The sequence below is a fragment of the Hyaena hyaena genome, unplaced genomic scaffold (genome assembly GCF_003009895.1).
Source record: "Hyaena hyaena isolate Hyena2069 unplaced genomic scaffold, ASM300989v1 scaffold_1499, whole genome shotgun sequence".
Lineage (NCBI taxonomy): Eukaryota > Metazoa > Chordata > Mammalia > Carnivora > Hyaenidae > Hyaena > Hyaena hyaena.
In genome coordinates this window covers 87,181-109,202 of record NW_024082131.1, presented here as the reverse complement: position 1 = coordinate 109,202, position 22,022 = coordinate 87,181, and the positions used below count along the sequence as shown (strand labels likewise).

The following is a 22,022-nucleotide window of genomic DNA, read 5'->3' as shown; positions in this document are numbered from 1 at the left end:
AACAGCATCAATAGAGGAAAAAGACAACAAAAAATCAGAACTCGCAAATGCTTAAAGAAGCAGGCGTCTACACAGTAGTGGAAACCAGAGGCTCTTTTCACTTTTCTTCCTCTTTTTTCCCCCTCATTTTTGACTGTTCATCTTTTTGCCTTCCCTCCTTATACAGAATAATAGATATCAGTGTGGCCCATGTGTTTGGGAGGGAAAAGCTGCAGAAGGTGAGGGGAGACTGCTGTCCTGGGGTGGGGAGTAATGATTTCTTCTCCCTCTGGCTCTCTCCAACACCCTTCCTCAAATTCTCCCCACTTGCTCTCTCTCTTGTTTCTCTGTCCCCGGCTATCCGGCTGCAGCCGCCTTCTTAAGAAGAGTTCATTATGGGCCTGGAGTACACCCCCTGGTAGTAGGAGGTGTCTGCGGCCAGGGGCGAGGCATCCAGGCCCGTTTTGTTCGTGACCGGACCCATAGCCAGGCTACCCGGCATAGGGGAACCGTAGCCAGGGTAGTGCATCACCTGTTCGTAGGCCTTGAGGTCCATTTTGTGGGGCTGGTGGTGATGGTGGCTGTGGTGGTGCTGCTGCTCCGAGGACATGAGGTTGTTGATGGAGAAGGGGTGATTGAAGGCGTAGTGGTGCTCCGGCTTAAGGTGGGCTTCGGGCGGCAGGCCAGGGTGATGGGGAGGGCCCAGCAGGTGGGCCGCCGCCTGCTGCTGCTGCCCAGGCGAGGGCGTCGGCTCTGGGGGGCTCAGGGCCGAAGCCGGTGTCCCCTTCAGCTCCCCCAGGGGCCCTCGCTTGTGCTCCTGGCACGGAGAGGCGCTCGAGTGAGGCGACTCGGTGCCCGCCGGAGTCTCGGAGGCCGGCCCGGCGACCTCCCCGAGCTGACCCTGCGAGGCCTGGGCTCCGGCGGCCGCCTTCTTGCCGCCTCCCGTGGCTCCTGAGGCTTCCTTCAGGGCCAGCTGCTTCTCGCACTTGAAGCGCTTCTGGCGGCGCAGGTAGCAGCCGTTCTCGAACATGTTGCCCGAGTCGGGGTGCAGGGTCCAGAAGGAGCCCTTGCCGGGCTTGTCGGGCGAGCGGGGCACCTTGAGGAAGCAGTCGTTGAAGGACAGCGAGTGACGGATGGAGTTCTGCCAGCGCTGCTGGTTCTGCCGGTAGAAGGGGAAGAGGTCCATGATCCACTGGTAGATCTCGCTCAGCGTCAGCATCTTGTTGGGGCTCTGCTGGATGGCCATGGTGATGAGCGAGATGTAGGAGTAGGGCGGCTTGGCGTGCGTGTAGCTGCGCCGGTACGTCTTGGGGTCGCGCGCGCGGCTCAGGCCCGCCTGCCCGTACATGGGGCTCATGGAGTTCATTTTGGCATAGGGGGTCAGGCCGCCCATGGCCCCGGCCGCCTGCCCCCCGAGCGGGCTCAGGCTGGGACTTAGGTGCGGCCCCATGCCCGCCACGCCGGCCGCCCCGGCCGAGCCGCCCATGCTAGCCATGGCGCCCGCCCCGGGGGACATGCCGGCCAGGGACGGGCTCATGCCCGCGCCGACGTACGACGACATGTTCATGGAGCCGGCGCTCATGTTGCCCGAGCCGCTGCCCATGGCGGCCGCGGACATGCTCATGTACGTGTTCATGCCGTTCATCCCCAAGCCGGCGTTCATGTTGCTCACGGAGGAGTAGCCCTGCGGACAGAGCCGGGGGCGGGAGGCGCACAGTGTTAGCACCGCGGCTTGAGCGTGCCCTGACCTCCCACCCACCGGGCCAAGCCAGGCCCCCGCCTCCAGGGAGGCCTCTGGGGAGTCCTTCCCTAGCCTGGCCCCGGCCCCGAACACCGAGTGCTTTCCCCCGAGAAGGTGGCAAGCCGGCTGCTGCTGTTTGCGTATGGCCAGACCCTCGCCCTTCTGCGCCCCGCTCAGATTCTAAAGCAGGGGTCCTTCGGAGCACCAATAGGGCAGGCACCCCAAATGCATCTCCTCTCCCCAACTCTCCGGCCAGCTCAACGAATTGGCGCCGCGGCCTCGGACGCCACCCCCGACCCTAGCGAACAACCTGTGGGGCACAGCACAGGACGCCCCAGCGGCCGCGAGCGGAGATTGTCCCGGGGTTCGTCCTTCCTCCCAGGACCCCATCCTTGGCCTCAGGGGAACCGAAACCCAGTGCCTGCGGCCAGATGGAGGCACTGAGAGGGGGGACAGGGAGGAGACTGAGAACTGAACCACACGCGGCTAGGCTTAGCAGCCACAAACTTTCGTTCTCTTTGTCCCTAGTCTTTGAATCTGCCTCTACCTCAGCCCCCAACTCCTACCCACCTTCTCCTCCTCAGCTCCCCACCCCCTCGCCGGCCGACCTCCCACCCCTCCCCAGCCGCGCGCTGCCAAACATAACTCTGTTAGGATAGTGCGTGGCTCGGCCACGAAGAGGATTTGGAGGCGCCGCAAGTCAATATTTGATCACAAAGTTAATATTATCTCAAGGCTAACAGTGTGTTGTATAAAAAAGAGACCCATTTGAGTCGAAGGAGGGAGGAAAAGGCGGCTGCCCGGAGCGGCTGGGGTGGGGGGCGGGTGCCCGCGCGGGAAGCGGTCCTGAGGCTGGGGAACAGATAGAACTCCGCCACCCCACTTCCCCCTGGAAAAGGCGAGTGCCTACCTCCGGCTCGGCATAGTAGCTGCTCCAGTCGGACGGCTCGTGCCCTTCCATCTTCACCGCTCCCAGCATACTGGAAGCCGAGTGCATGGCAGTTTAAAATTTAACAGCCACAACAAACGACCAGCAATCACCCCCCACCCCCACTCTCTTTAAAAAAAAAAAAAGCCAAGGCACCGTCCCCTCCCTCCCTCTCTCGCGCTCCCTCTCCGGCTCCACTCCCTCTCTTTTCCTTGGCCGGCCGGAGGCGGTAGTTAGAACGGGCGGGAGGGGTGAGCCTCAGGAGGAGGGGGCCACGGATGGGAGGAGGCCCGGACCTAAGCCCCGCTGCAGGGAGCGCCTGCCGCCTGCCGCCCGCCGCCGCCGCGCTCGCGGGCTGCCGGGCGGAGGCCGAGGTTGGCAGTGCCGAGCTGCCCGGAGGCGGCGGGAAGCGCGCGGCGCAGGGGCGAGGTGGGGGGGGGGGGGGAGAGAGGGAGGAGGAGGAGAAGGAGGAGGAGGAGAGGAGGAGGAGGAGGAGGAGGAAGAGGAGGAGGACGAGGAGGAGGAGGAGGAGGAGGTGTGGACCGCGGAGCGGACAAGTGCCGCAGTGACGTGGGCAGCTGGTGATATAGCGCGGCGCGCGGGCGCGGGCCTCCAATCCCCAGACCCCGGGCAGCCTATTTGAATAATCAGCTCACACCTAGGTGAGAGGGAGACTCCGCCGGCGCCGGGCACCTGCCCCTCGGCGCCCGGCGCCCGCCCCGCTGCAGCCGCGCCCCGCACCGGGTACCGGGCCTGGCGCAAGGGCGAGTGCGAGCGCAGGCTCTCCGCTCCAGACCCCTTTCCCCCCGCGCCCTCGGGGACTGCCCGCAGGAGGAGGGACCTGGGAGGAAGCCACCCGGGAGCCGCCCAAGGCTCTGGCCCGCGCCCGGTCCCACAGAGCCCCACTCCTGTTGCGCCTGTCGGAGGGCGCGCCCGACCGCCGCGCCCCGTCGCCCCTCTGCAAAGCCTTAGAAATGCCGCATTTACTCATCTCGGGTTTCTTCTATCTCAGTGCTCATTCCCTGTCAAAACGACAAGACGGTGACAGAGCCAATTTGCAAAGCGCTGTCGTATTTAGAAAAACTGTGTACACACCTTGAACTCGCCCGCCGCTGCTCCTGGGAGGCCCCTCCCTGTTACAGTTAAGACCTCGAGCGGCTCCGGGAGGCGCTCGGGGTGCGCCTGGTCTGCCCGCCGCGGCTTTGGCCTCCGCGGAGCCCGGCCTCCGGTGACCGGCGGGGGGGCGACTGGCGGGCGAGAGCACTGCCGGATCGCCGAGCTCAGGGCGCACGCGGCCCCGCCAGCTTCAGTCGACGGTTGGGAGACTATTTGTCTCTGACATTCAGGACGCGTGTTTCAAGGTTACTTTGCAGTCACAACCGAGGTGCCCACAGCATTTCGTAACTAAAACAAACAGGGCAGGCGGTGGGGGTTGAGGCGGGAGGAGAGAAGGGAATAAAGGAATCAATAATCGGACACATGGAATTTACTTCAGGAGGTTCTCTGTTTTCTCTGCTTTCTTCAAGGTTTGTTTTTATAAGAATTAGACGCTTCTAAACCATATAATTGCTTTTTATTTTTGCTCCGGCTTCTGGGTTCAGGTTATCATCCGTCCTGGGCCAGCCACCAACACCCCAGTGAGCCCAGACTGCAGGTGTGGAGTATGCAGGTGTCTGATGTGGACTTCTTTTCTTGGTTCTGAAAACAGGCTGGGCCATGAGGATCCAGCTCTGTGTCCCCCACCTCAGAGGTAAAGAACAAATAGGAAACAGTGGTTATCTGGCCTGTCTGTCCACAGTGATGGGTAATGGTGTCAGAAGACAGGGGGCAAGTGGCAGGCACAGAGCTGAGCACTGAGAACGGAAGGGGCTGGGTGGGCGTCAGGCTAGAAGGCCAGCAAAGAAAGACAGTTCGTGGAGGGAAGCCACTACCCCAGGTATTTCAGGCCTGCATCGCTTTGAAACAGATACAACCAACGGCAGCACCTTTTGCGCTGAACCGTGCAAATGGTTTTACCAATTTATAGTGAGGGGGTTAATGAACCCACCGATCGAGTGCAGGGCGGTGGGGTGGGGCAGGATACCACAGAGCTCTAGTCTGCCTCACTTAGAAAGCCCCCGCGCAGCGCTGAGGGATACCGGGAGGGGAAAGCTGACCCAGTGCACCCACATCAGGGCAGTGTGTCATGAGGTGTACGCACATTTAGTGTAGCTGTGCGGTGGGGAGCCAAAGCGACCAGATCTCCAGCATCTCTCACTGGGTCTCAGAGCATGAGGGAGCAATTTGACCGTTCTGCTCAAAGCTTGGGAAAGAGGGGTGCGCACTGGCGCTCAAAGGATACATTATTTGTTTTTTTTTTTTTTTTAAGCTTTCTGCATAGGTCCAGGGCAGAAATGCAGGTACACACACACACACACACACACACACACACACATGCACATCCCAAAACACACTGTCAACCCCATCCCCCACGGGGCGCTTCTCAAGTAGAAAAGTGACGCCCAGACAAACCTGCCAAACGACGACAAATAGAGAACTTTCTGGTGTGTATGATTGAACATTCTGGTTTACCTAATCTGTGCGTGTATGTGTTCCACTTCCCTTCTCTTTTTGCTACTGATCGAAAATATGGTTCTAGAAATTATTACACGAGCAAAAGGAGCGAGTGGCACGGGGAGAGGAAGTCCTCTGGAGGAAGCGGAGCTACCTTCCTAAAGCGCGGACCTTGCAAGTTCTTGCCACAGTTGGTGGTCGAGATCCCGGCTTACCCGGGAGCACTGGCACTGGCTTCCGCAGTGACAGGGCGCCCCCTATCGGCCGCGCGGTCCTCGGGCCCGACCCGAGCCCTCTTTTACCCCCGCGCTCCTAACCCGGAAACCCCGGCATCCGAGCGCCCGGGCACCTTTTCCCGGGCACCTTTTCCCGGCCTCTCCGACGCGGGGATGGCATTTCTTTGGAATCCTCGAGGTTCTGCACAAACCCAGACCTCCTCCTGCCGCCCCGGAGTCGCCGAGGGCTCGGGTGGGGTAGGAGCTGCGGGCCTGGCACCCTGCTTGCGCGCTGTGCCGCTCGGAGGAAGGCGAGGGCGGGCTGCGGTGCGCTGCAGGCAGCGCGGAGCCGGGCGCCGGCGTCTGCGAGGAAGCAGGAACCCTCACACGGCTTGGGGTTCGCTTTCCATTGCGGGCGCGGCGCGGAGGTCTTTGGACGCATCTCCCCTGCACACTCCTGTTCCTCCCCGGCAGCTTCGTTTTCTAAAGGTTTATTCAGAGCGTCTGCCACGAAAGCCTCAGACTGGAATGCTGTAAATTGCTCCAGGAGCTTCTCTCCAGGAAAAAGTTCGCGGGGAACCCGGGTTGAAAACAGATGTTTCCCCTAAGACCCCCTTAGGTTAAACCCCTAGGACTGAGACCTGCAAATCTTTCCTTTGCCTGTGTCCGCTCTTTCTTTTCGTTCGATGCTGCCCCGTTTCCGTATAAAGCCGCCTGATAATCGACGACTGTGTTTGGGGTTAGCACGCTGTTTTTATTCTGGATGCTGTCCCAGAGGATTTGACTGCGGCTCAAATCTGGGCCTCCGTTGCCCCTGCATTCCTCTAGCAAAACCCCCTTCACCCGGGAGCTCTCTCTGGAATATGAAACTAGCCTGTGGGGAAAGGATGTCAATGGACAGAGTTCAACTTCCCTAAGAAATAACCTGTAAAATAACAGGGGCAGAGGGTGAAGGGTGGCATTCGGCTCATTAAAAATTCAATTCCTGAAGTCCTTCACAGAATAAATGTCCAGGGCAGGCCTTGCTTTAGGGCATTATCAGGCAAATCTGCAGGTGAGATTAAGACAGAGGAGATGGAAAAGTGATTTAGGGAAGTCTTGTGGAAATACACGTTTTACGTTTAAGTAAGCTTTTGGGTTGGCAGGAATCAGGCGCGCACGGCGCGCACACCTCTCTGAATAATATTCAGAGTGGAACTTTCAGGGTCAGTCTCAGGTCTTCATAAAGAAAAGGCATAGAGTTGTGCCAAAGGTCACAATCATCATTTCACTTTCTCAGGGTGGGTTGTTACTTCTGAAATTTTACTTTAAAAAAAAAAAACCTGACAGTCAAAATTAGTCTATTTGGTACTGAACACACCCTCAGATACTCTTGCTGGCTTTCATAATTCTTTGATGGCCTAAACACTAGTTGTTTATGGAGAGGTCAATTGGAAAGGTAATTAGCTCAGAATAAATTATCTGGGGAGATTTATGTGGAAGACTGAAGAAAAGATTAAGCACCTTCCAGTCTTCTGAAAAAAACACAGAAACCAGCTAATAAAAGTGGACATAAAGCATTATACAACAGTATAGGTTTACTACACAGTCCACTTGGATACAATGTAATCTTGCTCTTGTGGGCAAGATTCACAGGAAAAGATGGGAAATAAGTAATAATAAATGATGATAAAATAAAATGAAATAAATGTGATGTGAATATGATGTCTCTGAGTGGTAGAACCTTACTTTCAATCTACATCTTTTCAGCAGTACAGTGTGTCATTTTATATCAATATTATATTATTATTAAATTGCTTTTTATTATTTTATGGTGAAATATGTAATAAGAATATTAGATCTGATATCATGGAAACTTTAGCAAACTAACTTACACATATTTATTTAATTTTCACACATGAAAGGAGATAAGTGAAGCCATCATTCAGATGGATCAACGGTTTGAATTCCGAAAAGCAAACTAATATTATTTTTTCTCACCTGTGTCAGAAAATGGACTGTGCTCTCCCTTGTATTGAGGAAGGGAGAGAAGTAATATTCATGCCAACCACAGATGGTGGCTTCCTAGCATGGAACAGAAGAAAGGAGACAGTCCTTGGGGTATTACTAGAATGAATTTGGCACTCAACTCTCTCTCTGTGCACATAGAATTTGATTGCTGTTTCGGGAGGTTGGTGTAGTTATGGATTGTTAGTCTTTTATGGGCTTTCTCAGTGGTTGGCTTGCATGGCTGTCAACTCACTTCCATCTGTGTGGGTCTGTGGAGAAGGCCAGTGCTTTGCCTTTTGGGTCCAGGGTTCGACAAATATTTCTGATATATACTTAGCATCCTGTCCACCATTCTTGAGTTTTTGAGCACAGTTCTGGTATGTGAGACTATGATAGCAGGTAATTAACATAATTGGAAGAGATAAAAATAAAGAAATGACAACTTTTAGTAGCAATAATAACATGTCAATGTGAGTGAGAATAAACTCCTCTTTGAGGGATGCCTAAGTTAGATGCATCTGCATTTATTTAGCCCTGGGAGCTATTTCATATATTTGAATATTATTCTTGGAGGAAATCTCAGTTATTCCTGCCAAAAAATGCAAGCAGAAAATGTTGTTAGGGACAGGAGTCATGAAGAGCCAGTCACAGACCTGAAGAATCAGACCCTGGGCATTTCTTCTTAGGAATCCTTTGTTACACAGTCAGATAATTCTTTTTTCTTTTAAGTTTTTAATTCCGGTTAGTTAACATAGTGTTGTATTAGTTTCAGGTGTACAATCTAGTGATTCAACAGTTGCATACATCACCTGGCACTCATCACAAGTGCACTCTTTAATCTCCATCACCTACTTCACCCATTGCCATAACTCCTTCAGTCTGGTAACCATCAAATTGTTCTGCATTTCTTGATTTGTCTCTCTCTCTCTCTCTCTCTCCTTTTCCCCTTTGCCCATTTGTTTCTTAAATTCCACATGTGAGTGATATCATATGGTATTTTTCTCTGACTGACTTATTTCACTTAGCACTGTACTCTCTAGCTCCATCCATGTCATTGCAAATGGCAAGATTTCATTCTTTTTTACGGCTGAATAATATTCCATTGAATATATACATCACATCTTCTTTATCCACTCACCAATTGTTGAACACTTGGTCTACCTCCATAATTTGGCTGTTTTTTTAAGTTTTTAATTTTTTATTTATTTCTGAGAGAGAGAGAGAGACAGCATGAACAGGGGAGGGTCAGAGAGAGAGGGAGATACAGAATCTGAACAAGGCTCCAGGCTCTGAGCCAGCTGTCAGCACAGAGCCTGACGTGGGGCTAGAACTCACGAACCGTGAGATCATGACCTGAGCCGAAGTCGGACACTTAACCAACTGAGCCACCCAGACGCCCCAATTTGGCTGTTTTTTTTTTTTTTAAGTTTATTTATTTTGAGAGAGAGTGAGAGAGCAAGCATATATGCATGTGTGAGCAGGGTAGGGACAGAGAGAGAGAGAGGATTCCAAGTGGGCTCTGCACTGTCAGTTCAGAGGCTGATGCAGGACTTGAACTCACAAACTGTGAGCTCATGATCCAAGCTGACATCAAGAGTCAGACGTTCAACTGACTGAGCTACCCACACCCACTTCCATAACTTGGAAATTTGTAAATGATGCTGCTATAAACATAGGGTGCATGTATCCCTTTGAATTAGTATTCTTGTATTCTTTGAGTAAATATTCATTACTGTAATCTGGGGCAGTTCTATTTTTAACTTTTCAAGGAACATTATACTATCTTCCAGAGTGGCTACACCAGCCTGTATTCCCACCAACAGTGCATGAGAGTTCCTTTTTCTCCACAATTTTGCCAATATCTTTTGTTTCTTGTATTTCTTATTTTAGCCATTCTGACAGGTGTGAGGTGATATCTCATTGTAGTTTTGATTTACGTTTCCCTGATAATGAGTGATGTTGAGCATCTTTTAATATTCTGTTGGCCATCTGAATGTCTTATTTGGAGAAATAGCTGTTCATGTCTTCTGCCTAGTTTTAATTGGATTATTTGTTTTTTTGGGTGTTGAGTTGTATACGTTCTTTTTCTATTTTGGATACTAATCTTTTATTGGATATGTCATTTGCAAATATCTTCTCCTATTCTGTAAATCGCCTTTTAGTTTCATTGATTGCTTCTTTCACTGTGCGCCTCTCGGATGGTGTCAACAGAATGGATCTGGTCAGAGTGCAGCCAGACAAGAGCAATGTGCTGTCCAAATTACCTGTTACAAATTCACTATTTGTAATCTTCCTAGGGTATGGTGTATTAGGGCGTTCTGGCTTTGGAAAGAAGGAGCAGTAGCCAGGGAAATGCTCCTGCTGTTGGTGAGTCCTGGCTTGAGAACCTTGCCCTGGGGGTGTGAGAACAGGGGTTGGCACAGAGAGTGAGCAGCCCACAAGTGTTTGCGATATGTGTGTCTGTATTCATTGTAGGTTTTACTGCCAAAAGTAATTCTAGAAGGTGGATGGTGGAGCTTCCTGAAAAATGGGAGCTTTATTTTAGAGAGAGGGGTAGCAAAACACAGCAGCAGTGATCCGTTGAGACTGAGGTAACTGACCAGGCCTGGGACCACCCCTCAAATTTTTATGTGCATAGGAATCCTCTAGGATCTTGTTAAAATGCAGATTCTGGTTCAGCAGTTCTGGGGAGGAGTTCCAGAGTTTACAACCTAACAAGCTTGCAGGTGAAGCATCTGCAGGTCCAATGACCACAGATGCGCCAGCCTTCTTTTTGAGGCCTGTTTCTCACTCAACGGGCACTCTGACTCGAGATGGATGGTGGGATATGATTCGATACAAGAACTGGTGTTAAGTCCATCTTCCTCTTCTGTCAGTTCTCCCCTCACTGGCCTGTGGCCACACTGACCTGCCGCGAAGCCTGGATTCACCTTCCCCACCCACAGAATTCAGAAGTTGAGTAGCCCCGCTCCAGGCCGAGACCCACCCCACCACCGGGCAGGAGGGTCCTCCTCCTGGAAAAGACCTAGACCTCTCATCCTGGTGACTGAGAGTGGGAATTTTTTTCCACAGAGTTTGAACTGATGCTGAACCTGTGCTGCCTGGCAGCACAGGAGAAAAACAGCACAGCCTTAAGGAATTAAAACTGAACCCACAGACATCAAAATGAACACACGGGTTAAGAAACACACAGTTTACCTGACTTTGCCACTCATGTATATAATAGGAAACGTTTAGGAATTAAAATCTGAGTCTCAAAGGTGAGAGGAATTTAAAAATTCAGGATGTCTCTTTAATGCTTCTTCTATTTGCAATATGCACTCCTAATTAGCGCTTAGACCACCGTTCCCTTGTGGGACTTTAAATAAGGCATTCATTCTGCAGAGGGCTCCTTGCTTCCAGGTAGGAACTGATCAAAGGAGGGAGCATGTTTTTTCCTATGGGCCAATTCTCCTTATTCCTCTTGCATTTATAAAAGCACATAGAGAATTAATGTCAACACAATATGCATTGTAGACCAAGTAGTTAATCTGCATTTGATCTGAAAGCAGTGTGGCCTGCAGATAGTGAGGCTGGGGAGGGAATAGTATGAAGCTGCCTGGTTATAAAATACAAACTGGTTTTGCAACTGTCTCCTTTGGACCCAGCTAGCCGGTTACCCCAAGGCTTGCCTTTGTCAGCCTGAAGCCTGGAATATGTATTGTTTTATATCATATAAAGAATTATAAGAGCAGCATACTGGTCTCCAAAGTAGTCTCTGTAAGTGGATCCTTTCAAAATCCTGAGAGGTTAGCTCTTTCCTCTAAGAGTGAAACCTGGTGAATTCATTCCTCTAAGTCTTCAAAATAAAGTGCTAAGTAGATGCTAATGATAGGGAACATCTGGTCTTAGTGGGTGTCCTCCATGCCTCATGGCTCCCTAGAAATTGGAAAGGGCAAACTTCTCTACTCTTCCCTGTTTGTTTTATTCTTTTCTGCCTCTTGACATGTTGAATTTAGGAATATGGAATTTTTCCTTCATGTTTTTTTCCTGGAGTTCCCCCAACTGACATTGATTTTGGAAAATAGGGAGGTTGTGGAAGGGCTAACGTTTGCATCAGGCTCAGGGTTCACACGCAGGCCTCTCTCCAGAGCACTGTCACTGCAGTCAAGGGAGTGAGAGATGTTGAGGATCTGTCTCAGGTCCCCCCACCTTTCCATCCACACCTGGGCCTTCAGCCCCAGATCTTGACCCATTTCCTGTTATTATATTCTCTTGCTTCACAATGGGCCTTCCTTTAGTGAGATGCAGCAGTTCTCAAAAGCATGGGAGGAATAGCATGCTGTAGGGAAGAGTGTCCAGTTGTTGGCACCGTGTGCATGTGTGTGTGTGTGTCGTGTACTGAAAGCATGCCCAATATTGAAAGTTTTGGGGAACCTGGGTGGCTCAGTCAGTCGGGTATCTGACTTAAGCTCAGGTCATGATCTCATGGTTTGTGAGTTCAAGCCCTGCATTGGGCTCTGTGCTGACAACTCAGAGCCTGGAGGCTATTTCAAATTCTGTGTCCCCCCACCCCCACCCCCGACTCTCCTACACTTATGCTCGCTCTCTCTCTCAAAATTAAATAAACACAATTTTTTTTTAAAGTCTAGAGGAATGGGGTTAAATGAACATCAACCCAACTTTATTGTGAAATATTGCAGCTGTTATACAGAATGGCCTAAATGTCTATAAAATCATGTAAATTATATATCCATTTACGATGAAGGGTTAAATAGTTGCAGGATATGGGTAGCTTGACTTCATTTTGATGAAAATAAACCCTGACTCTGTCTGAGCATAGAAAAGATTTGAAGGTCACACACAAAACTGTTAACAATGATGCCCTCAGAAGCTGGGCCTTGGGGATGTTGGGAGAATAACTCCATTTGCCTTTTATATATTCCTCATTTTTTACAATCATCTCTTTTGGGTTGTTGTTGTTGTTGTTGTTCTTTTGTCATTAAATACTATTAAATGAACAAGTCTTGATAAGTGCAGTTTTGGGGCAGCTGGGTGGCTGAGTCAGTTAAGAGTCTGACTTCGGCTCAGGTCATGATCTCACGCTTCATGAGTCTGAGCCCTGTGTCAGGCTCTGTGCTGACAGCATGGAGTCTGCTTGGGATTCTCTCTCCCTCTCCCTCTATCTCTCTCTGCCTCTCCCCCCACTCACATATGTGCATGCTCTCTCTTTCTCAGAAAATAAATAAAATGAGCTTTAAAAAGTTCTGTCACTGGATAGCATGCAAGTATTTCTGGTTCTTATTAATCAAGACCTGCCCTTCTCTGCATGTTGCTTCAGAGAAAATGAACAAGTCTGTTGGAGGAATGTAGATGATATTTGCAAGAAGAGAATCAAATTGGGAGCAGCCAAAGGCCAAAAGAAGTTAGGCAGAAAAAAAGAAACCACTGAGATTTAGTAAATCTGACCTAATTAAAAAAAATTAAAAAGTGGATGTCACAGGGCCAACTTCAAGAACCAGTTAGTACTTAAATGGCTGTGGCTCTTAATTGCTTATGGACCTCAGGAAGTGAATGGATCAGAATTCAGGCTGTCTGTGGTTTAGCTTAATTAATATTTATGACTGCAGAAGAAAATTAAATAAGGCAAACGGTGTAATTTCAAACAGCCTGTGGTCATGGTCAGCAGGCCTCACAACAAATTCAGAGGCAAAAACGAGGGAGCTGTGGGAAGGTGTGATTTCAGTTTTCTTTATGGCCCTGATCTATGTTTTAGGCTGTGTGAGACCTCCTGTAGTGGCATCTTGGAATGCCATGGTGACCATTTCCACTCACCTTCTTTGCTCAGTTTCTTTGTCTTTGTGATTGGTTGTCTGGAGGAAGATTTTCTTGTTGGTGGGGGAGGAGTTATGCCCAAAGATGTTAGCTATGGGACCATCTAAATTGCTCTGTTGGGCACTTTCAGAGTATGTATCTGCCATTTACTGATTCTCTGCAAGGATGGATGATTTGAGTTTTTCCATCTGGTAGCTAAGCATTGATGAGATAGTATCAGTTCCTGTGATGGAGAATCTGGAAAATGCTTTAACTTCTGCATGCTAATAAATGTTTATTGGATAGATGGATGGTGGGTGGATGGATGGATGGATGGATGGATGGATGGATGGATGGTGGATGGTTTGTGGATCATTGGTGGGTGGGTGGATGGATGGATGGATGGTGGGTGGATGGATGGATGATGGATGGTGGGTGGATAGATAGATGGATGGATGGTGGGTGGATGGTGGATGAATGGGTAGATGCAAGAGTGGAGGACTGATGCTATGCAAAGTTAATTTAAAGCTCATACTTTACCTGGGAAGACTGGTTTTGGAGGGATCAAATCAGATTACAACAAATCCTAGCCAAGTCCTTTTCAAATTTCAATTCAGGGCTCATTAATATGCTGTGACAGCAACATACTCCATTAAAAGTATCATTAAATAAAGGAAAGAAATAGAATAGAATTTCTCAGTACATGTCACATAGCAAAGACGTGTAGTTTTGAAAAACCTGTTTCCATTATAAAGGTGTGTGTATCTGCTTCAGGATAGAAAATATATTTCTTACTGTTGGTTCTCACCCCAAAACTTGAAAAACTGGGTGTACTGGGGGCTGAAGACTCATTAGTACTCCCTTTAAAGAAGCTTCAGATTTCTCATCTGTAAAACCAGGAGAATAGCAGAAGCCACCTCCCCAGACTGGGTGTGGATGAAATCACTTGAGGCACATGATAATGGCTTAGCCCGCTGCCTGGTATATTGGGAATGCCAATCAATGTTGCTTTTCCTCCCTGCATCCTGTGCAGTTTCTCAGCATCATACTGGTGGGAAAGCTAATGTTTTGCATAGAGAGATGCTTTAACTACATTTAAAAATTTCTCCTTTCAACTGTAACCCAAAACAACCCCCTTAGAAGAAAACTATTTTGTTCAAAATGATACCGTATCTTTGAAATGATTGTTCTGATGTAAACAACATGCTTAGCTCTTGGACAAGGACAGCACCAGGTTTAGCAAATGAGTTTTCCCCTCTTCTGACCTTTCTTAGCAAAGAGCTAGAAGCTGAAGAGTCTGCCTCAGCTGACAAACAGCCTGAAGCTTCAATTGGCTTTAATTCCATGACTTTCTCTTCCTTTGAAGGCTAAATTCAGCATTTCATTTTTCATGCAAACAATAACCCTAACCATTCCCAAACCCTTTACCACATGCTGAAATAGTCCCCCCTCCCTTTTTTTTTTTATCCCTGACCTCTTTCTGAAGTCCAGAAGCCCTCAGCTTCCAAACAGTTTTGCAACTCCCCTCTTTATCTTCATAGGGATGTGTTGCTCACCATTGTTTCTGATTCCCTTCCTGTTCCCTTAGGTTGTACACTTCCCTGCTCTCCCATCTATAAAGGTGTCTTCCACCCAAGTGATGTTCTTTGGGTATCCCAAATCTGGCAGAAGCCTCCTTCATTCATTTTTCCAGAAGGGTCCTCATCTGCCATCTCCAGGCTGCCACTCCTCTCCTACCAATTGTTTCAGGCCAGTCTAGGGAACTTGCTCTTGGGTAGAACATTTTCCAACTTCCACCCATTAGATTAAAAAACAAAGCAAAACAAAAAAGCAAAAATTTCCACCTGGATTCATTTCAAGTAACTTGAAAGATCTCATTCTCTTAAGCTAACCAATATAGCCACCTGTTTCATAATAAAATGAAAACCTTGCTCTTAGCGATTGAAAATTCTTCCCTTTTCCATGGGACCTGGTTAGTTGCAAGTGGGAGCAGAAGTCCCCATGATCAGCATCTGTTTTACTCATTACTTGGAAAAGCAGAAGTCAGACTGACAGAAAGAAAGCAGGGGCACATGGTGGTGTGTTGGGAGAGAATTATGCCTTTGTTAACTTTCTTACAGTATTGCTCAATGTTATTCTTTTAAAAAATTTTTAAGTTTATTTATTTATCTTGAGAGAGTTCAGGCATGCATGCAAACAAGTGGGGGAGGGACAGAAAGAGGGAGAGAGAATCCCAAGCAGGCTCCTCACTATCAGTACAGAGCCCAACATGGGGCTTGAACTCACAATCCATAAGAGCCGAAATCAAGAGTTGGACACTTAACAGACTGAGCCAGCCAGGTGCCCCTGCTCAGTGTTATTCTTTTCCTAAAATAGTATTTTAGCACACACATACATATTATATTTCAATTTGCTTTTCCCACACAGAGGTATGTCTTAGCATCCTCTGTTGTTAACACATACAGAACCATCTCTTCTTTTTCACTACAGTTTAATATATATATATATATATATATATATATATATATATATATATTCCACTGATCTTTAGTTAATCTACTACTGCTGGTGTCTCAGGTAAGCTCCCCAGAAGCAGAGTGTGGAGGGCTGGGGCTCACGTGCATGTGATTTATTAAGCTAGTGGTCGCAGGTAACGGATAGTGAAAGAAGAAAAGACTAGCAAGTAGCCATCTCAGGCAAACCCCGTGGACAAGAGCTGCAGCCTGACTTCACAGGAGATTTTAAAGTATGAGAGTCCTCAATCCTATGCTCATCATTGGTTAAGGGACCCCCTGTGGTCAGGTCATACATTGCTAGGCACTTGGAACTCTCTGTGGAAGCATATTGAGTGACTCTCAGAGCCCAAGAGCAGGCTTTGATGGAGCAGAATATGCAAAAGCTTACTGAAAGCCCCACATCAAATAACAAAAGGGGAAAGAGGGAAGCTGGGTAGCCTACCAATGGTATATGTTATGGGAGGATTGCAAATTTTGCTGTATACAGAGTACCATGATTAATACTCTCGTACATGTCCATGTGTGCACGTGACTGTGCTTCTCTAGTGCACAAAGGATCTGGGAAGATCCATACCATAGTTTTCTGTGGAGGTAAAAGTGTGCACTGGGGTGAGGGGGGTGTTAAAGGGGACTTTTCCCTTTCTTGTAAAGTTTTTAATTTTTTGCAAGAAGAATGTATCCGTGTGTTGTTTTTGTATTTATCTTATGCTAAAATATTTCCAAGAGCAAATACTAGCAATTCTAGTTAAGAGGTTAGTCAAGTGTCTCCACTCTGAGCTTCCTCCTTTTGGGTGGTAGCCAGAGAAATAGCAGCGATGGGACCTAATTCTCCCTCCCTTGCTTACAACCTCAGAAATTAGGAATTCTGTGACCCTGAAGCTACTGAATGCAGCCCTCATTCTTTTCCTGCCCCAAAAGCGACAAGGGTGTGCATTAATCTTGGTCTTAGCTCTCATTTGAAGGCACATTTATTCATGCTTTGGGAGCAGCTCTGCTAATATGCATTGGACAAACATGTACTGAATCCCCACTATGTCTGTGGGTCCATAGCTCATGGGCACTACAAATGTCTTCAAGGAGTTCACAGGGTTGAGAGTAGGCTGGAAACAAATTGCATGTAATGCAATGTGTCACTGTAGTAGCAGGCCATGTGCCCCCAAGATAGGAGCAATGTGCTCATCCTTGAATGAGAAGGCTGGGGTGCCTCGTGTCTGAGAAGGCAATATTTATGTCAAACCTAGGGAGAAAAGGAAGAGTTTGTTCCCCAGGATGAAAGGAACCAAGAGGTCCTCTAGTTGACAGGAAACACCAGTGCAAGGGTGTGGAAGTGATTCAGTAGGAGGGACTGGGGAACATCCTGAGAGAAACAGAATGCTGGTGGGAGATGGGAAGATTGCCAGAGGAGCGGAAGGCTAAGAAGTTTGACTTCTTTCCTTGAGGATGGGGCATCACTGAGGGTTTGGAATGATTGTTCTCTCAGCAGTGTGGAGGAAAGAGAAGTGGGACCCAGGATCACTACTCAATTGACAAGGGGCCCTTGTCAAAGAAGGACTGTTTGGTCAGTTGTCGGTCCTTTCAGGGTCACCTTATCTGCAGACATAACCTCCTTTGAGGCGACGGTATTTCCTGGGTGGTCCATAACCAAAACGCATTGCCTGGCCATCTCAACGCAATTCCAGACAACCCTGAAGGCCACACAAGATTTGGGGCTCCCTCTGAGGTTGATCAAGGCTGCTTTGGGGCCAATTTCTCCCCCTTCCACTCCTTCCTCCTCTCCCCACACCAGGCATTGATACTTCATAACCATGGCAAATGCCAAGCTCCGACTTAGAGGCTGCCTTCAGGGAACCCAGCTGATACAACCACTTAGGAGCCTGCAGCACTAATCTGGGTGGGGGGCTGCATTTCTGAGACCAACATTCTCTCTCGTTTCTACTATGCAATAAAGGACATGGCTTGGTTCTGGAAGGAGAGATCTGCCTCTGGCTTCTGATAGTCTCTCCAGAAAACTACAAACTTATGAGAGAGCCAAGAAAACATCAAGTGAAATGAAAATACAGAACTGGGGATCAAAAAGTTTATATCTTATTTTTGATACCCTCAGAAGTAGATGCAACCATCCAAGTACAAATAAGGTGTTTGGACCAGTAAACACTCTGAAAGGTATGCAGAAGTGAGACTAGGAAGGGAAGGTGGCCAATAAGGGGCATGTCATCAAGTTAGTTACTGCTAAGGGCAACTGAGGCTTAATCTTGCTGGGAACTCTGGGAGACACAGCAGAACAAGCACCTCAGGGGGCTTCCTACCAACAGAAGGGAGAGCTGAGGTATTTGTACACCAATTCCTGTCAGTCATTGATTGACAGTGCTACTGCTGGGAAATCTTAATTTTCTAGGCACTTCCAGTCCTGTGTGGGAAAGGTAGGATTCTGCTGCCAGCATATGACAGCAGATAGAAGGTGGGCTTAGGGGATATATTTGGAGGCTCTTACATCATTCATTTAAGTCCTACTGTCTCCATTTCCTAGTGTCAAGATTTTAGAGGTCTCATCCTAAGTCATGAAACAAGGATAATGATAAGTGTCTCATCATCATTGGGAAGTTTTAAGAATGGCTGAAAGGGAAGGGAAAGGCAAAAGGATATATAATAATAACAACAGTTATCACACCCCCTGGATGCTAGAACTACATTCCCAAGAATGGAGAGGCCAGGAGTCCTCTCCAACTCCTTCAAGACAGGATCAAACTTCCGAATTTGAATTTTCAGAATCGTGTGTACTCAGTCACCTGCATTCACTAAAAGTTATATTCTGCCAACAAGCACTAGAACTAAGAACTGTGCTACTCAGAAAAATGCCTCAGAACTCAGTAATGTGATTTCTTTACTTTTTAGGGATAACATTTTGGAACAGTGAGGACAATGTTAACTAGAGAGTTAACAGGATTATACCTCCACTGCAATGCTTGCAAACCAGAAGGCCTTTTCACTACTTGAAGGAAGGCAGGTAGAAATGCCAAGTTTGAGCAGAAACATTAAAAAACCTAGTAATTTCCAACATTCAGTGGTGCAAGAGTCAGTTCAAGAATTGAGTAATGATGAACTTTGTTCTCTATTAAATAGAAGGTAAACTATCGCCTTACTTCTTGTTTCCTGGTGAGATGATTCATTTGTAGTAAATGGGAAGATAAAATTATCTCATCACAGAAAATCCTCATCGTGAAGACTAGATATTTAGCTGCTCCCTAAACCCTGAGACCAGAAAGTACAATGTACTGCGGACTCAAATAGAGTATAGATCACAGAGGAAAACTCTTACAGTTTGACCCTAAACACTTTTGTGCAAAAACTGGGACTGTGATAATTCCCACTATGTGTGAGAAGGGACATCCCATTTTCAGGGCCATTTCTACAAAGTACTAATGGAATTTCGCCTGTCCTTGCAAGAACTCTCACTCCCTGAGTCTCAGATTTACTTTTAACAGAAAGCCTTTGATTGGATCCCCATGAGGTTAATGGGACTTTACATCAGTCACAAGACTCTTCAGAATTTATCTGGAAATTCCACCCTCTCTTTATTTTTATCACCATCCCAATGGTCTTTCTTATAATTGAGTTTTGTGTTCTAGACATTAATCATTTTAATTTTTAAATCTGGATAACATCTGAAGGACTAACTTCCCATTTCCTAATCTCTTTTTAGACAGCACTGAATAATAACTAAAGCCTTAACTTCCTCTGGTTAAAAAAAAATCCACACACACACAAACTTGAGATGTTTCAGACTTTATGATCTGAGCATAAAAGGAAAGGGCTGAGCCTTTGATTCATATTCTATTCAACCATGAGTACAGCAGTGCTGAAGGGATTTGCATGTTTAAAGGAGTATTCAGAAGAACAACCCACATAATGAATTCTCCAGGGGTCTTCACAGAGGAATTGGTATTCATCTCAACAGCTGAAGTCTGCTGCAGGGTCTGTATTCCCTGAATGCACTGATTGGACACCAGTGCTGAGCAGCAGCCAATCGTATGGTGACAGAGAAGAGGCCTCCATCTTGGTTGGACTTGGAAAGGGAGGAAAGGATGAGTTGAGTGGCCCCAAGTTACCTCAACAGTTGGAGGGGTGTGTGTGTGTGTGTGTGTGTGTGTGTGTGTGTGTGAATGCACGTGTGTGTGGTCCTTGAGGGATGGGTGGTGGGGTTGGTTCCTTCTCTCAAACAATCTCTTTATCAGGAGGCACTCTCTTTCTTAGGGTTTGGAAACCCAGAGGTATCCTTTTCCTGATTTTATGTAGACAATTGCATGGATTTTTCTTTTACTTGTTGGAAAAAGTGCTGGAAAATGAAATGGGAAAGGGACCTTTGGCCATCACTATTGATAGGAAATTCTACATTAAAATGTTTCACAGTCTGTACTAAAACTGCGGCATATCCTCAGTACCTGAGTAGCTATGATTGAGTTTATTAAAATTTTACAAGAAAAGGTGAAAGCACACCACTAATGCATATTGAAACCACTGTTTCTCAAAGCAGTATGTGAGAAGGAGCTGGAATGGGGTCTGGGAAAACCTCAGCTTTGCCTTAGCTTAACCTTACTCAACAGCACCACCATTTCTCTCCAATTGTGTCAACATGGTGGGCAGGACCTTCTCTGTTAGTCACCATCTTTGATGTCTGGGGGATTCCTGCCTCTCTATCCATACAGATCCCTCATCAGCCCCCTGCAGAGTATCCTTTTCCCTCAGAGGCTCTGCCAGTGACCTCTCCTCCCTGAGGCTTAACATCCAATCTAACAGGTGGTCTAGATCAAAAGTTTCCATTGGTTGAGGAGATAAATTGATGGATAGTAGTGGAAAAGAGCAAGGTGGTGGGAAAGAGCAAGAGCTTTAGAATCAATACCTTGACTTGAGTCTCTGATTTCACCACTTATGAGCTGAATAATCTTAGACAGTTTACTTAGCTTGTCTGAGACTCTGTTTCTTAATTTTTCAAGATGATAATGGTTATCCTTTCTCTTAGCATTGTGGAGATCAGGCTGTCATGCATCCAGTGATGGCTCACAGTGAGCACACTCTCTATATTAATCATGATCTATGAAAATACAGTAATATTTCTCTATATGATGGACACTGCCAGCTGTGGAAAGAGCTGAATGGATTTTTTTTTACTGAATTTGGAAGTAATCTCACTTACAGTACAAGCTGCATGGTGCCTGAGAAACTCCCTTTGAGAAGCTCTGAGAGACATTATCCAGGGCAGCTGCAGGCCTTACCTTGCACCTCCCATGCTGTCTACCTCCTTCTAGGAGAAAAGGATATATATGTTTTGAGGATTGTTAATGCTACCTCCAATAAAACTGGACATTTAACAAGTTGTTATGTCCCCCTCTTCCTCTTTTTCTTCCTTCTTCTTGTCATCATTATGGGTTCAGGGATCCTAAAGTTTGAGGAAGGTATCATGGAGATAAATCCCACTCTCCCACAGAAGGCCCAGTTGTTCTTATTCAAGGAAATCATTTCGTGTGTGTGTGTTTGTGTGTGTGTGTGTGTGTGTGTGTGTGTGTGTTTATTTCTAAAACTAGAGAAACAAGCTTTTTACTGGTTCTCTTCTTCTCAACAGCTTGGGAAAGACATTGGATTATTTTCAACTGGAATGACCACGCTCTGCCCCTGCTCTGTCTCTTAGGGGCTAGGTGACCTTGAGTGAGTTGGCTAATTTCACTGAACCTTGGGAGCTTAACCTTTAAAACAGGTCAAGGATGCACACAATCAGAGACTGTCAAGGTGACATGAGATCATAGAATATAGTCTTTGCCCCCCCCCCCCCACTAGTGCTCAGGGACATCAGAAGGTTCAAGCTGAAAGGGTCTGAGAATTTCTCCCATAAACCAGTTACCATTTTTCAGGGCTTAGAAAGAGTTTGATTCTTCCCAAGGGTTTTATTTTCTCTTTTCTTTTCTTTTCTTTTCTTTTCTTTTCTTTTCTTTTCTTTTCTTTTCTTTTCTTTTCTTTTCTTCTTTTCTTTTCTTTTCTTTTCTTTTCTTTTTTCTTTTCCTTTCCTTTCTTTTCTTTTCCTTTCTTTTCTTTTCTTTTCTTTTTTTTTTAAAAAGGGTATACTAATCATTTGAGGGTGAAAGGTGATTTTTGAAGGCACATTCTAATTCAGAAGGCCCATGAGGGCCTGAACTTCTACATTTCTGATAAGTTCCCAAGCAATGCCTATCTACCATTTTAGGGACCAATCTTAGAGCATGAAAAGTCAAGACCAAAGTGGCCATTAACCTGCTTTGAGGCTTGAAGCTCTTTTTCTT

The 22,022-nt window shown here is 47.2% G+C and overlaps 1 protein-coding gene across 1 annotated transcript; it reads right to left on the bottom strand.

Annotated features, from left to right (window-relative positions):
- FOXA2 (forkhead box A2) lies at nucleotides 1-2,717 on the bottom strand. The gene is made up of 2 exons (XM_039223900.1): nucleotides 2,631-2,717; nucleotides 1-1,663 (listed from the first exon to the last, which is right to left on the bottom strand). The coding sequence occupies exons 1-2, from the start codon at nucleotides 2,715-2,717 to the stop codon at nucleotides 359-361; spliced, it is 1,392 nt and encodes a 463-aa protein (XP_039079831.1). The 3' UTR covers nucleotides 1-358.
- Between the last annotated feature and the right edge of the window lie 19,305 nt (nucleotides 2,718-22,022).

Coding starts and splice junctions, on each gene's coding strand:
- FOXA2 (XM_039223900.1), bottom strand. CDS start 2,717: ATGCACTCGGCTTCCAGTATGCTGGGAGCGGTGAAGATGGAAGGGCAC. Junction 1,664..2,630: donor GCTACTATGCCGAGCCGGAG/GTAGGCACTCGC, acceptor CTCTGTCCGCAG/GGCTACTCCTCCGTGAGCAA.